At 42.5% G+C, this 15,448-nt stretch overlaps 1 protein-coding gene across 1 annotated transcript in view; it reads right to left on the reverse strand.

The window, feature by feature from the left end:
- The window catches only part of ncoa7b (nuclear receptor coactivator 7b), a 64,066-nt gene that overhangs the window by 1,640 nt on the left and 46,978 nt on the right, over positions 1–15,448 (reverse strand). The window contains exons 12-15 of the mRNA XM_076272656.1: positions 14,629–14,754; positions 13,943–14,095; positions 1,531–1,626; positions 1,205–1,278 (exon numbers count right to left, since the gene is read on the reverse strand). Of these exons, the coding sequence (XP_076128771.1) occupies positions 1,205–1,278; positions 1,531–1,626; positions 13,943–14,095; positions 14,629–14,754 (449 nt within the window). The remainder of the gene's footprint in view (positions 1–1,204; positions 1,279–1,530; positions 1,627–13,942; positions 14,096–14,628; positions 14,755–15,448) is intronic.

Here is a 15,448-nt window from a genome sequence, read left to right on the forward strand (position 1 = left end):
GTTATCTTCCTCAGCGCACACACACTGTATTAAAATACACTAGTTATCTTCCTCAGCGCACACACTGTATTAAAATACACTAGTTATCTTCCTCAGCGCGCACACACTGTATTAAAATACACTAGTTACCTTCCTCAGCGCACACACACTGTATTAAAATACACTAGTTATCTTCCTCAGCGCACACACACTGTATTAAAATACACTAGTTATCTTCCTCAGCGCACACACACTGTATTAAAATACACTAGTTACCTTCCTCAGCGCACACACACTGTATTAAAATACACTAGTTACCTTCCTCAGCGCACACACTGTATTAAAATACACTAGTTATCTTCCTCAGCGCACACACACTGTATTAAAATACACTAGTTACATTCCTCAGCGCACACACACTGTATTAAAATACACTAGTTATCTTCTTCTGTGTGTAATGTATTTAAACTAGTTATCTTCTTTTGTCTGAACTAGTTATGTTCTTTTGTGTGTAATGTATTTAAACTAGCTGTTTTGTGTTCAGGCCTAGAGAAGATCTTTTAAAATAGAACTTGATCATCTGGGGAATATTTCATATCACAGAAAAATAGACACAGACCCACATCTGATTCTCTCACACACACACACACACACATCTGATACTCACACACACACACATCTGATACTCACACACACACACACACACACATCTGATACTCACACACACACACATCTGATACTCACACACACACACACATCTGATACTCACACACACATCTGATACTCACACACACACACATCTGATACTCACACACACATACAGCACACATCTGATACTCACACACACACACATGATACTCACACACACATCTGATACTCACACACACACACACATCTGATACTCACACACACACACACACACATCTGATACTCACACACACACACACACATCTGATACTCACACACACACACACACATCACATCTGATACTCACACACACACACACATCACATCTGATACTCACACACACACACACATCACATCTGATACTCACACACACACACACATCTGATACTCACACACACACACACATCTGATACTCACACACACACACACATCTGATACTCACACACACACACACATCTGATACTCACACACACACATCTGATACTCACACACACACACACACATCTGATACTCACACACACACACATCTGATACTCACCCTCCACCCCCCAGCTGCAAAGAGTCGATGTTCCCTTTCACAAAGTAGGAGTTCTCACCTGTCCAATGATAAACCTGTGCATGTAGAGACACACACACACACACACACACACACACTTCAGGGTGAGGACACCTAAAAAAAGTGAGGAGTGGGAGTGTGTGTGTCAGTGAGATTGTGTGTAAACTCTGTGGTGTGTTGAAGGTGTGTGTGTGTATGACAGGACAAGTGTGTGTGTGTGTGCCTTGATCTCTGGGCTGAAGCTGTAGAGGAATGTGTGTGTGTGTGTGTGTGTGTGTGTGTGTGTGTGTGTGTGTGTGTGTGTGTACCTTGATCTCGGGGCTAAAGCTGTAGAGGAACGTCTCTCCAGTGCCGTAGCAGTGTTCACTCACTCTGAACGGGTGTGTAGAGAACGCACCAAACACCTGACCAACAGCACACAGGGAGTCAACACGTGCGTGTGTGTGTGTGTGTGTGTGTGTGTGTGTGTGTGTGTTTGTGTACAGTGGGCATTGCTTTTATTTGGCCAGCTTCCCTCGCGGTCCACGCATAGGATCATGCGACTTTAATTTGTATTTTTCCAGTGGCGCTACGACGACGCTGCAACAACCCAAACAACCAGCAGAGGTCTCAAGTGAGCAGGGTGTCTCGTAAAGAGAAATAGAGCCTGGAAAACCCTACACAGACTTCACTACAGACTTTAGCAGACTGGTTTAGAAATAATTTAATAGCCAGAAATATGCCTGCCCTGCCCTAATAAAGAAATATTTAGTTAATTGCGAGTGAATCCCGTTTGCAGCCGTAGAAGAAACGCAGGACAAATTAAACACTCTGGTTCGAGTGCAACGATGATAGACAGACATCATTTGGACAAAATATAGAGTATTAACCTCCGTTGCTCAGCCAAATGCCTTCCTGTTACGTCCTGTTATCACGGAGTTACAGGAGATAAACGATTTTTGATGGTCACAAGTTTACTTCATTAGCGTTTATTTTTTTGATTATTAGAGTGTTTTACATTTAAAGGCTTGACTTTGTGCTTATTCAGAAGAGCATTTAGTGCTCTCCCCAATCCCAGACGTTCACATTGCATGTTTGTTTGTAATGGATGCAACCGCGAGATACGCTTGTCATAGGCGCCGATACCGTGGGTGCTCCGTCTCTCGGGCACCCACTGAAAACATCGAGCACCCACGTGTGCCAGCTTACAGTCCCGGCTAAATTTACATGAATTTAAAATCAAACATTGCAGCTTATGTTAAATTCAGCAGCTCTCATAATCTGATTGGCTATGTTGCTGTCAATCCCCTACTCCATATACTAACCACCAATGAGAGCGTCTCTCGTATGAAAATTCCTGATACTTCCCACCTGAAGAATTAACGCAAGGCTTTGTCGGGTCGTCAGCCCCGAATGTTTAAAATGTATATAGCCCTGAGTATCATTTAAAAAGTAGTCTGACAAAGCTTATTGTTTTGTGACACAGCTAAACACTGGTACCTCATAGAACGTTTATAACATAGCCTAGGTGGTCGCAACTCACAAAAGTAAAGCAGATAGAAAGAACTCACGCAAATCTAGCCTACAACACGCAGACAGCTTCATGCGCAGGGGAGAGATAGCGCGCGCACAGGTGTTTTATGATTTTTGGCTTCTGATGGTATCTTGCTAATTCACTGAAGAAAGACTTATGATTATGGATAGTAAGAACATTCTGAAAGGAAAGGAGTAGGGCAATGAGGAGCAATGCTATAGTGGAATACTCATGTTGCTGTATCAGCAGATGAGAAGGACCTGAGAATGCCACTGACAACGTGACTGCCTCATAGGCTCACAGGTTGGTGAAGGAGAAGCTACATCTAGCTGAGCCCAGTGACTATGCTTTTGTGAGAAGGCACACCATTCATGGGCCTAAGCTGGCAGACCTTTACAAAAATACAATACCATACACGCCTTTTACACCAGTGTAGGATATGGCAAAGTTTGAGAACCACTGCCTCCACTTACTGTTGGCTAATGCGCGCTTCTGGATGGATAGGCTATCTTGTTTTTTTAACGGCGTGATGTCAACACGAAATATAATTTCTGTTTATAAAAACAAAGGAAAGTGTTTTTTTCCTTTTAGTTTGGGTTAACGCAATTAACCTTCTGAGTTACGTAAACTGTTCAGTAGTCAAACGACAGATCATGCGTAATTTAGGCGTAGTGTAGGTGACTGAAAGTGCACAAAAAGTACTCAACATATGCATACTTTGCTATTGTTTCAACCAGCCTGTTGTCCATAGCCTGTCAAAAGAGTGGTGCCGGAACGATTTTAAGGCTATTTCGCATAGGCTACTCAATGGTGCTATTTAACACGCATTATAGCGACACCCACTCACCGGGGTTAGGTGGAAGGTGTTAATAGACGATTGGTGTAGCCTACAGTGGACTAGGACTGTCAAAATTGCTCAAAAAAGACGTTCGAATATCCCCTCTAAAATAAACACATGTAGTAATTAGTAAAAAAAAAAAAGGGGGCTTTGGTTCGGATCTATGCTCTCACTGCACACAAAATAACCCAGACACATACATTCATGCTCTCACTGCACACAAAATAACCCAGACACATACATTCATGCTCTCACTGCACACAGAATAACCCAGACACACACAGAATAACCCAGACACATACATTCATGCGGTTTGGCACTGCGCTCCAATCAACCAGTTCTGGGTGAGTGTCACAAAATCTCTCTCTTCCATCTTTGGCTGTCACATCCCAGCATCCCCTTCCTTATGCATACTTGGTGATACATCCACAGTCAATTTAAGCAACTCCTGCATTAAAACACTGCTGGTAGCGCTGACTATCGCCAAGAAAACAATCCTCATGAACTGGAAATCTAGGAACAATGTTCACATCACTCATTGGAAAAACTTGTTAACAGACTATAGATCATTAGAAAACCTATCAACTACAAACGTAATCAATACTCAGGATACAACCTCTCCTTGGTACCCCTTTATCACCTACCTACAGTCCTGACCCTCTTTGCATGAGATCCATCTCCACACCAACACACTTCATCAACAGATACACTTATCCTCAAACACTGGGCAGGGGATGATAGCTGGAACTATTATTGTAGTTGTTATTATTATTATTATTAATATTATTATTATAAATAGCAAATAAATAGCATCCCTTTCTTCCCCTCCCCCTTTTATTTACATCTCTGATAACTTTTCTAATTTCACTCTCTCTGCCTCTCTCATCGTTATTCTGCCGGGGCCCCATTGGATGGCTTGGGAGACTCGGTCCTGGTGGGTCGCTGTGTGGGTTTGGCATTGGTTGGGTCCTGTGGGTTATCTATTGGCCCTGGCGGGTCGCTGTGTGGGTTTGGCATTGGTTGGGTCTATTGGCCCTGGGCCCCCGGTGTGCACCCTCCTCATACGCTCATGCACACACACGCCTTGTCCTGGAAGCACACAGCACGCTTTACTCTCTTTTAATTGCACTACATGTGAGGTGACATCCATCAAAGGTGGCTATCTGCATGCCTCACTTATTTTAATGCACACATTACAGAGGAGGCATACATCTTACACAGGGTGTGCATGGGGAAATCCTCACAGATATTCACCATGCATGTCCACTTCTTTTAATGCTACACACTAGATAGAGCCCTCAACCTAGCCATTCACATACATATTTAGGTCAAGAGTGGCGTGTTGGGTGGAGGTCTGGGGGCCAGGTGTGGTTGGTCGTGGCAGTGGGGGACGTGTGCATATGCTGGGGGCCTGGGGGGATGGGTGGCACGCAGGTCCTCCCCTCTGTCAGCTCGTCGCCATAACTGCGGGGGCTGGGTGGAACTGTGGCCATTAATGGGTGCCCAGGTTGTCAATCAGTCAGGCAATCAGTTATTCTTATTACTACACTCATCTTTAACAGAATAATTACAACTCCTCTCCTCTGAAACCCTCCCTCTCTGTGTTCCAGCTTCTCTCCTTCTGGCCCAACAGCAAGCCAACCTTACACATATGCGCACACACACACACACACACACACTACCCCTCACCCCCACCCCCATCCCAACACCACCTCATTCACACTCTCAGAGCTACCATCCACACCCCCCCCATCCCCCCTTCTTTTCATTCCGGTCATCAATTTCATCCCTGATAATCATATCTGTAATCATCCTGGACGCAAATAATCCTTAGCCTTTCTGTTATTAATGTTATGTTGTGTTAATAAGCCAAGTCAATAGGCCTTTTCACACAGAGATTACGCTAAATTTGCGGGAAGAGGAGACGTCTTTTTGCCGTCTTTTTGTGTCTGAAAATGAGGTGAAAATTTGCCGGCCTGCTGATCTGTTCACATGATGCGGCATTTTGGGGAGCCAGGAGGCAGGATCAGCTAGCAAATTAAAATGTGATGTGCAACAGGGGACGTGTAGAGTGATAGTCGTAGGCCTTATTATGCGTGGGCCTTCAGATGCAGCAGGTGTGTGATTTCCAAAACCATGGTGGGAGAACCGACTGCACTTTGGTTAGCTTGATGTTGCTTAGAATGTTAGATTCTTGCGATCGATGTCTTCAGACAATAAAAAGTAATTTGGAAGGGAAATTGAAGAGAAGAGTTGCCCCCTGCGTTATGATTCCCCTTTGAAAATCAGAGGTTCACAGGCTACTGTGGCCTTGGTCAGTGGCGCCGCCAGCCATAATCCTGTACGCACCGTGCGTACAATTTTTCAATGCTTTATTCATGAAATCATTCAATATTACAACAATAAGAATAGCTTGTGTAGGCTACTGTCTTAATTGAAACATGCTTTGCGCACAAATGATAGCCTAGGGCATAGAGTTGGATGTCTCGAGACCGGTCTCGAGACCACTTTTACGTGGTCTCGGTCTTGTCACAGTCTCGACCGTCTTTGGTCTTGGTCTTGTCTTGGTCTCGGATCCCTCGGTCTTGTCTTGGTCTCATTGTCTTGGTCTTGTGGTCTCGGGTCGACATAGTGGTCGGGAGATTTGCAACAAATATGTCCATGATACAAAACATAACATTCGATAATGCAACATTAAATTATTTCGCCTTTCACGCCCTTCAAATGCAACCTTTCAAATGCAACCAATCAATGACATGCATGTATTTTGTTGTGATTAAGAAACTGGCGCTCATCCAATCAAAAGACGCAAGTGTAGCCAGCGCGAAACGTTAGGTTTACGTCGTAGCTGTCAGTCTCAGTCAGACCTAGTAATAATAATGTCAGCGAATTCCGCCATCATTAAATTTGCATTCACGGAACATAAAGAAATTTGCAGTCCAGGGGCAAGAAAGAAGCATTCTGCAAAATGCAAGTTTTGCAAAGTCTCTCTCTCTCATCATTGTCATGCAATTGCTATAGCCTACATAGTTTATCTCACCCAGTCTACGAAAACATTTACAGTGAGTGAGCTCACAGTCACACACATTCATGACATGCTCTGTCTCTGCATTGTTCTGTCTGTAGTTGAAATAATACCTTCTTAAATTTAATTTAAACTGGGACTGAACCTCTTACCCCAGCAGGGTTACACACGCAATTCAACAAGTTCACACGCTCACACGCCACACCTTGCATTTCTCACGCAGAAATATTACTAGGGATGTCAAGGCATCTGCATAATTATTAGAGGAGGCGCAGGGATACGAGAGGATTTCTCTCAGGGTTCAGAACTAGCGCACCATTCACCAGCAAAATCAAAAAAATAAATAGCCACCGACATCCAATCAAAAAATCGTAGGCTATTCGTTGTATCCGGGTAAAATTCCAAAATAGCACATCCCCTCCCTACAACCACGTTATGCTTGTGTGGGGTTACACGTTTAAGATTTCAAAACTGCACCAACATTCGTTTTATTCAGAAATGCAACTGTCTGTCATTTGGTAAACCAGCCTACTTATGGTACTTTACAGGGTGTGTAAATCAAGCCTTTTCACGAACATTTGGCCTAGCCTACTTTATGGCAAAATTATTTCTTATCTATAAACTAAACTAAACTGTCGGTCATTAAGAAAACCTAATGATTGTGTCGTTATAGCTTTGTGTAAGCCAGACATCAGCAACGTTCATTTTACACGACCAATCACTCTCGTGGCTGCCTGCACTTTGCCTGTCGTCACGGCTGCAACTTTCGCACTCGTTTGTGCTTTTTAGCACCGTGTTCATCAGGTCCCGGGACACCCATCTGATCCTCCATGGACCATGTCAACAATGAATGAAAATTAGCTTATTATTAACGAGTGTTATCAATTTGAGCGAGTATGCTACACATAGGCCTACATTTTTTTCTAAACATACAGGACTGCTGCAGACAATGACCTGCCAACCACCATAATGTATAATGAACTTGCTGTCCTCGGTTTCGGCATGCACATGCTTAGTCTAATGATTCAGTGACAATATAGGCTACTCAAGTGAATAAAGCAATTAGCCTAATAAATAAAATATTTGTCTCACTCAGTACATATAGGCCTACATCTCGTAAATTGGTGAGCCATAGAATATCCCAGCGTCACGATTATTATATTTCAAGATTCCAATCTATCCCACCTAAATATGAAAAGTTATTTCTACTGACATGCTTCCTGGTGACATAAAAAAACAAATGGTTTCCCTTGATAAGGCTGACATAAGAGACATAGGCTATGCATTATACTTTCCCAGACAAAAACAAGATATAGGATGTATAGATTACAATGACAAATTCAAGGTCTCAAAGGGTTAATGCTTCTTTACAATTTTTTTTTATAATTAGTGAGTGAATGCACCCCCCCCCCAATCTCACTCCAAGCTGAGCTCAAAACTTGAGAACCCTGCCCCAGTATGCTGCTCTTATTCAATTGATGCAAGTTATGGTGTAACACCAGAGACTTTCTAATGTGGAGACACAGCACTCAAAAAATCCTCCATAGAAATGCATGGGGCTAGTTTGTAACGCCAACATGGCCGTTGTCTACACATATTCCACCCCTTCCTCGCCAAAATGTCGACATGTGTATACATTGAGCGAATCATGTGGTGTGAGTTGCCTACTTTGAGCCAATTATGTGCTGTGTTGTGCAGACATTGTGCCAATCATGTGTTGTGAACTCGACACTGGAGCACGGTTGGTGTGGTGAAGCCTTGTGCACGCGCATTTCTGCTGAATAGGATGCCCGATTAGTACCCAAAAAGCGTTGCAATATGGCCGCCGAGTGGAGGGACTTGCCTAAAAGGACTTTGGTAACACTAGCTCGCTAGCTGTTTTTTTTGTTGTTTTTTTTGGTCTCGGTCTTGGTCTCGGTCTCGTCTCGACTTTGTCTTGGTCTTGACTCAGTCTGTCTTGGCCTTGGTCTCATCTTGATACCCTCTGGTCTTGGTAGTGTCTTGGTCTCGGTTTAGGCGGTCTTGACTACAAGTCTACTAGGGCAAAGAGAATGGACATCTCAACATAAGGATACATTAGAAGATGATGATTGGTGTAACACGACGTTTATAAGCAGTTCTGGCGCTTAAAAACGCAACGTTCCATTCAGTCATAAATCATTAGGGCCCGAGCACCGAAGGGCGCAAGGCCCTATTGTTTTTGTAAGGATTATTATTTTTCACTATTATTATTATTATTATTATTATTGTTATTCCACTTTTTTGCTTTCCTGTTTTTGAGGTGGTTAACATGGTCGAAAACTCTTGAAATTTGGCACACACGTCAGGTGTCACGCATCGCAGTTAGGTACAAGAGCTTGACCCTGGGCGTGGCCCAGGGACTCGCTAGCGCCCCCTTAGGTGACTGATCCCGTGGTTGGAAAATATTTTGAGGTGGTTAACATAATGGAAAAGTCTTGAAATTTGGCACACACATCAGGTGTCACACAAAGCAGCTAGGTAAAAAAGCTTGGCCCCGGGTATGGCCCAAAGACTCGCTAGCGCCCCCTTACGCCCCCTTAGATAACTGATCCCGTGGTGGGCATATACTTTCAGCTACACACACCAAATTTGGTAGGTGTCTATATCTCCCCAAGATGAACAACTTTCCTATACACAATGCATTAGCCACGCCCAACAGGAAGTGAGGTATTTGGGATTTTGTGCAGACTAATATGTCATGAAATATGTGCTGAATTGTGATCCCAAAAAAGATGCTTCCCATGGGTGAAAACGCATGAAATTTGGCACAGACATCAAGTGGTACAGTGTATAGACAGGGACAAAAGCTTGGCACCGGGCGTTGCCCAGGAACTCCATAGCGCCCCCTTATGTCACTGTGACTTGTGGTTGGCATATAGTTTTAGATACACACACCAAATTTGGGGGGTGTATGTAACTCCCAAAAACAAACAACTTTTGTATTAACATGCCATTAGCCACGCCCACAGGAAGTGAGGTAATTGAGAATTTGTGCGTTGTGGACATGATCAATTTTAACGTACTCCTCCTAGACGGTTGATCCGATTCATGTCAAAGTTGGTATACATGACGCCGAGATGTTCCTGATTCTAAATTGTGAAGCCTTTTTTTGATATGTTGTAATTTGACGAAATGGCGAAACTATGAATTTTAATACCCTTCCACATAAACAATAAATGTGTCATAATTCACCATGCATGGCTTGAAATGTTTTAAATTTCACAGGTCATTGAAGACCATGTTAATGATAATATTCAAATGCCCATAATGCATGTTTGGCATAGCGCCACCAACTGGCAACAGAAAGAATGACAATTATACTGATGTCACATGATCAATTTGAACATACTCCTCCTAGATGGTTTGTCAGATTCATTTGAAATTTGGCAAATATTATGCCAAGATGTCGCTGATGTTAAATTGTGAATGGATTTTTGAATGTTGTAATATATTTGATATGATTTTAATATCTCACCACATGAAGAAGAAATGTGTCATAAATCACAGTTCATTGAATGAATGGTCTGAAACTTCTCAGGTCAATAGATATCATGATTATGATGATTTCCAGACACCCAATGGGCCTGCCTGGCATAGCGCCACCACCTGGCCAAACAGGAAATGTGCCAGAAATGGACAATGCCTTAAGTGATTGATCTGAAACTTTATAAAATATTGGATATCATTATTGTGATGATATTCACATGCATAATTCACAGGCCTAGCATAGCGCCACCTTCTGGCCAAGCAGGAAATGTGCCAGAAATGCTCTATGCTTTGAATAAATGGTCTGAAACTTTTCAGGTTAATAGATATTATGATTATGATGATATCCAGACACCCAATGGGCCTGCCTGGCATAGCGCCACCACCTGGTCAAGCAGTAAATGTGCCAGAAATGGACAATGCCTTAAGTGATTGATCTGAAAGTTTACAAACATTTTGGATATCATTATTGTGATGATATTCACATGTGTAATTTTCATGCCTAACATAGCGCCACCATCTGGCCAACCAAAAAGTGTATCAGAAATGTTCTTTGCTTAAAATGAATCGTCTGAAATTTCTCAGGTTAATATATATTATGATTATCATGACACCAAATGGGCCTGCCTTGCATTACGCCCCCACCTGGCCAAGCGAGTAAATGTGCCAGAAAATAAAATACAAAAACAAATAGCACACGCATCAAATATGTACATTTCAGAAACTCACCAAGTCGGTGCTTTGTTGGATTCCGACATGTCACGGGTTGCGGCCCGCAGGTGCTCGGGCCCGCCATTGCCGCTTGCGGCTATATTTCAAGCTTAGTGCTCGTCATGAAAAGAAAATAGCAGCTTAATATTTTTCAGGTGTTTAACAATAGGCGCACTGTTAGCAGTTATGCCGAAGGCAGTGAGATTATTAGGCATTGCATCCTGTCACTCTGTTTGGAACATCGCAGTTCGGGTTGATAAGATTCAGTTAATGTGAGTATGGATTGTCTCAAAGTTTGGGACAACCAAACAGCAGTGTAGGCAAAGCAAATCTTAATTGTTAGGTTAACATGATTTTATAACAGGCCAAATACAAAATAAATGTTACAAATATCGCCTAGATATCTGTAAGCATTACAATCAGAGGGTATACATATAGGGCAGACAGACGCTCATGAGTTCATGCTTTGTTTTATCGCTGGATTTTAGGATAGCCTATTATGGCAACCGATTGCATTCCGAGCTACAGTCAACTCTAGCAGGCATTAAATGACTGGAGACTTTGTGAATTTATAGATTGACATAATGTGCTGTCTCTGCTATTGCTGCTTTTGATCAGTTAGATTTATTTGCAATCTCCTGTGGTGGGTGGCCGTGGCCGTCGTAGCCCCTTGCGTTGGCCGTGATGCCCATTTGAAAATCAGAGGTTTACAGGCCACGGTGGCCTTGGTGCCCCCTTCTTTCAATATTCTGCTTTGCGTCCTACTAATAGCGATTTTTATTTAGCCTGTGGCCCGGCAAAATAATCTTAGCATTCACAGCGCAAATGAATTTAGTCTTTTACGCAGTGGAGAAAGTGACAGCGCAAGAAAGAAAGTGCGTCCAAATTCACCCATTCTTCTCAGTTGAACTAGGCTACTTGCGAAGTAGCCTACTCATCATCTTTTTCTCAGCTTTTAAACGATGTTAGCCGATAATTGCTTTGTTGAACAGTTCGAGAGAAAAGTAAATAATATAATTCAATTTAATCATACTGAAGGTTTTGCGTCCATTATCTCCCTATCCATTCATCTCTTATACTTCACGAACCCTTCTTTTAACACATGACAAACCATATATCAGAATAAACAGCAGACCTTACCGAACACAAAGGTGTAAAGCATTCCCCTGTACAGTTAGCCGTTCAAGAGTAATCCAGTTTTGAATTTGCAGTAAATTCCGACATGCATGGATTGTCTCCAAATTTGGGCTTTAAGTTTTACAATGTGGTTAAATTGTTCCACATAATTTCATAACGGGCCAAATACAAAATAAATGTTACAAATATCGCCTAGATATTGGTAAATCAGAGGACAGCTGACTAAGAGTTTGTGAAAGTAGCCTTAATGATCACAAAATGCTAAGCATGCATCTAGGCTATTTGAGTTTCTTAAAGCTAAGCTGTGCTTAAATTGTTCAATACATGATTTCATAGCAGGCTAAATATAAAATAAATGTTATATATAGCCTAGATATCTGTAATTATTAGATGATCAGATGATTTACAGTTCTATGTAATATGTCATGTTTCATGTTTTTGTAATGTTTCATACAAAATGTGATGCAGGTCTACTGCAGTGAATAGGCTAAATACAACTTTGATCATTTTTATATGCTACTACTGTATAGTTAACTTTGGCCTTGGTGCCCTGACATGTGGCCTTTGCGCCCCCCACCAAATATGCCCAACTGAAGGCCAAGTGGCCTTGCCCCCAGAATGGTGGAATTCCAAGCCTGTTCAGTAGTCTAGACTAAGGTGGTTAATGACATTTAGTAACACGTGAACGGGCACACCTGCACATAACTCTGTGGCGCATTGCGTTAAGGCCGGCTGATGACAAGAGTTCGAATCTGGGTTAAGATTTTGACAATATTCACATCGTTGTTTACCTAAGTTTATCTTTTGTGCAGATCATATTATCAAAATCTGAATCGGCCTTCTTGGACTGGTTTGCGTAAACTAACAAGGAATCCCCCCCCCTCCATGAAAATCAAAGGCTACATATTTTCAACTGACTCGTCAAAAAGTGTGCACCTTATTATTATCTGCAGGTGTGTGACTTTGACTTACGTGCACGTGGCTGCAAATTGACTTTTAATTTATGTATTTTCTGCCTTGGGCATTTTAAAATATGGATGTATTGTGGTTAGAAGTGTAAATATCAATTAGAAACCTAAATATATTTATAATTAATAATTTGCAAACAAATAACTGGCGTCAGTGACGTCTTTGACATGAAGATCCCTGGAACTATGCTTCTACTAGCATCGTTTGGGAAACAGTTTTGTCGTACTTACATAGTTTCAACCATGTTAGTTGCTAACGTAGTTAGCTTTTGGGAAACGCACCCCTGATGTCTGATGTGTGATCAGTGGAATATGGGGAGGGAAGTGGCAGTGTTTTTGTTGCGCGTCTGCAAGTCAGCCAAATATTAATGTAATTCTGCGGTATAAAGCAGATGTATGTTTATTATTACAGAAAAATAGTCAAGCAGTCAATTGACTACATTGCAGTCAAGAAGTAGGGCAAATTAATTTACAAAACCAAAACGTGGGTCATAGTTGTCTAAGCCTCTATAGCGTAGCCTGTTAAAAACGTCACTAGATAGTATTAAATCGCCAACAACATTGTTTTCTGCAGAAGCCTTCCCAAGGCTACAGATTAATTCTGAACAGTTATTTCGTTACCACCGTGTAGTCAAGCCTTAAGCCATACCCAAGTAGCCTAAATCGAGGTAATGTTTAATTATGCATGATTTATTTTGTTATTGAATTTGTAGGCTGGGATTCCTCTCGGCAACAATTATGTTTAATGGTAGCCTCCTGCTTTTTCAGAAGGGGCGGCAGGCAGAGCGATGTACAGTGGCAGAGCGACGCACAGTGGCTGAAAGTGGTACTAAAGCTTCACGCAGCTTCACGCCTCGTAATGCGCGACTGAAGTGGCCATTTGAAAGCAACGCCCACTGTATGCTACTGTGCATGTCTGAATGTGCATGTGTGTGTGTGTGTATGAATGTGTATACGTATGTGTGTGTGTGTGTGTGTGTGTGTATGAATGTGTATATGTATGTGTGTGTGTGTGTATGACCTGGTTGTCCATGTCCTTGATGACCAGTAGCACGGGGCAGTCCAGCCCGGCCAGGCTGCGGTAGAGCGTCTTCAGGCTGGTGCCGTGCACCCCCGTGCTGTAGGCCAGTCGCCATGGATACCCCTGCACACGCGCAGGCAAGCGGGCAGCCAGCTACAACAGCAACCAATCATGTCACGCCACAGAGGCAACAGCAACCAATCATGTCACGCCACAGAGGCAACAGCAACCAATCATGTCACGCCACAGAGGCAACAGCAACCAATCACAACACACCACAGAGGCAACAGCAACCAATCATGTCACACCACAGAGGCAACAGCAACCAATCATGTCACGCCAACACACCACAGAGGAGGGGTGTGTGTGTGTGTGTGTGTGTGTGTGTAACCTTCTGAATGTCTGTTTTACCTGGTTGTGTGTGTGTGTGTGTGTGTGTGTGTTACCTTCTGAATGTCTGTTTTACCTGGTTGTGTGTGTGTGTGTGTTACCTTCTGAATGTCTGTTTTACCTGGTTGTGTGTGTGTGTGTGTGTGTTTGTGTGTGTTACCTTCTGAATGTCTGTTTTACCTGGTTGTGTGTGTGTGTGTGTGTGTGTGTTACCTTCTGAATGTCTGTTTTACCTGGTTGTGTATGTGTGTGTGTGTGTGTGTGTGTGTGTGTGAGTGAGTGAGTGAGTGTGTTACCTTCTGAATGTGTGTGTCGTCCAGCAGAGTACTAGGGTCGCTCAGGCAGGGCAGCAGGTCTATAGGCTCCGCCTCCTCAAAGCTCCCAAAGCTCTGACGCCGCTTGGCCTCGTTGATGGTGATGATCTGTTATTACAAGAGCACACACACACACACACACACACACACATTACATACACACACACACACACACACACATTACATACACACACACACACACACACACACACGGTGATGATCTGTTATTACAAGACCCAATTTAAAGAGCACACACACAGCTTCAATTTATACATAACCTTGTCTGAAAATGTCTTTTTAAAAATGCCTAAAGTAGAGGGGACTTCACCGCCTCATCTGCCACAAAACGTTTACACAGACATTAATATTCCGAGTGCGTGTGTTCATATTCCCGTTTACAAGTCATGGATATAGACTGTTTAAAGTAGGTCACGCAACATATTCTGACTTTATCAAAGTTCTAAACGTTCCTTCCATGAACGTGTGTGTTCAGATACATGTAGGTATCGTTACATTAGCTGCTTTCCGACATAGGTGTAAGTCTGCATGTTCTGCGGATATCAAGCGGTTAATTGCATATTTTATCACGATTAAAAATTCAATTATTCTATTATTTTGCATTTCAGAATTTTCCAGAAGTCCATAACAATGTAAAGCAATTCTTAGCAGTGTATCTTGATTGGGAATCAAATGAATGCAAAGAAAGATACTTTATTAATTAATTTTAAGAGGCATTTGATTGTTTCAAATCAAATTTAAAAACATGTGCAGCAGGCCTGAGGCAACACAATGTCTTCTTCAA

This window comes from Alosa pseudoharengus, unplaced genomic scaffold (genome assembly GCF_046254945.1).
Source record: "Alosa pseudoharengus isolate Yale_2024_CS ecotype anadromous, Long Island Sound unplaced genomic scaffold, YU_APseudo_1.1 YU_APseudo_1.1_scf_7, whole genome shotgun sequence".
Taxonomy (NCBI): Eukaryota; Metazoa; Chordata; class Actinopteri; order Clupeiformes; family Clupeidae; genus Alosa; species Alosa pseudoharengus.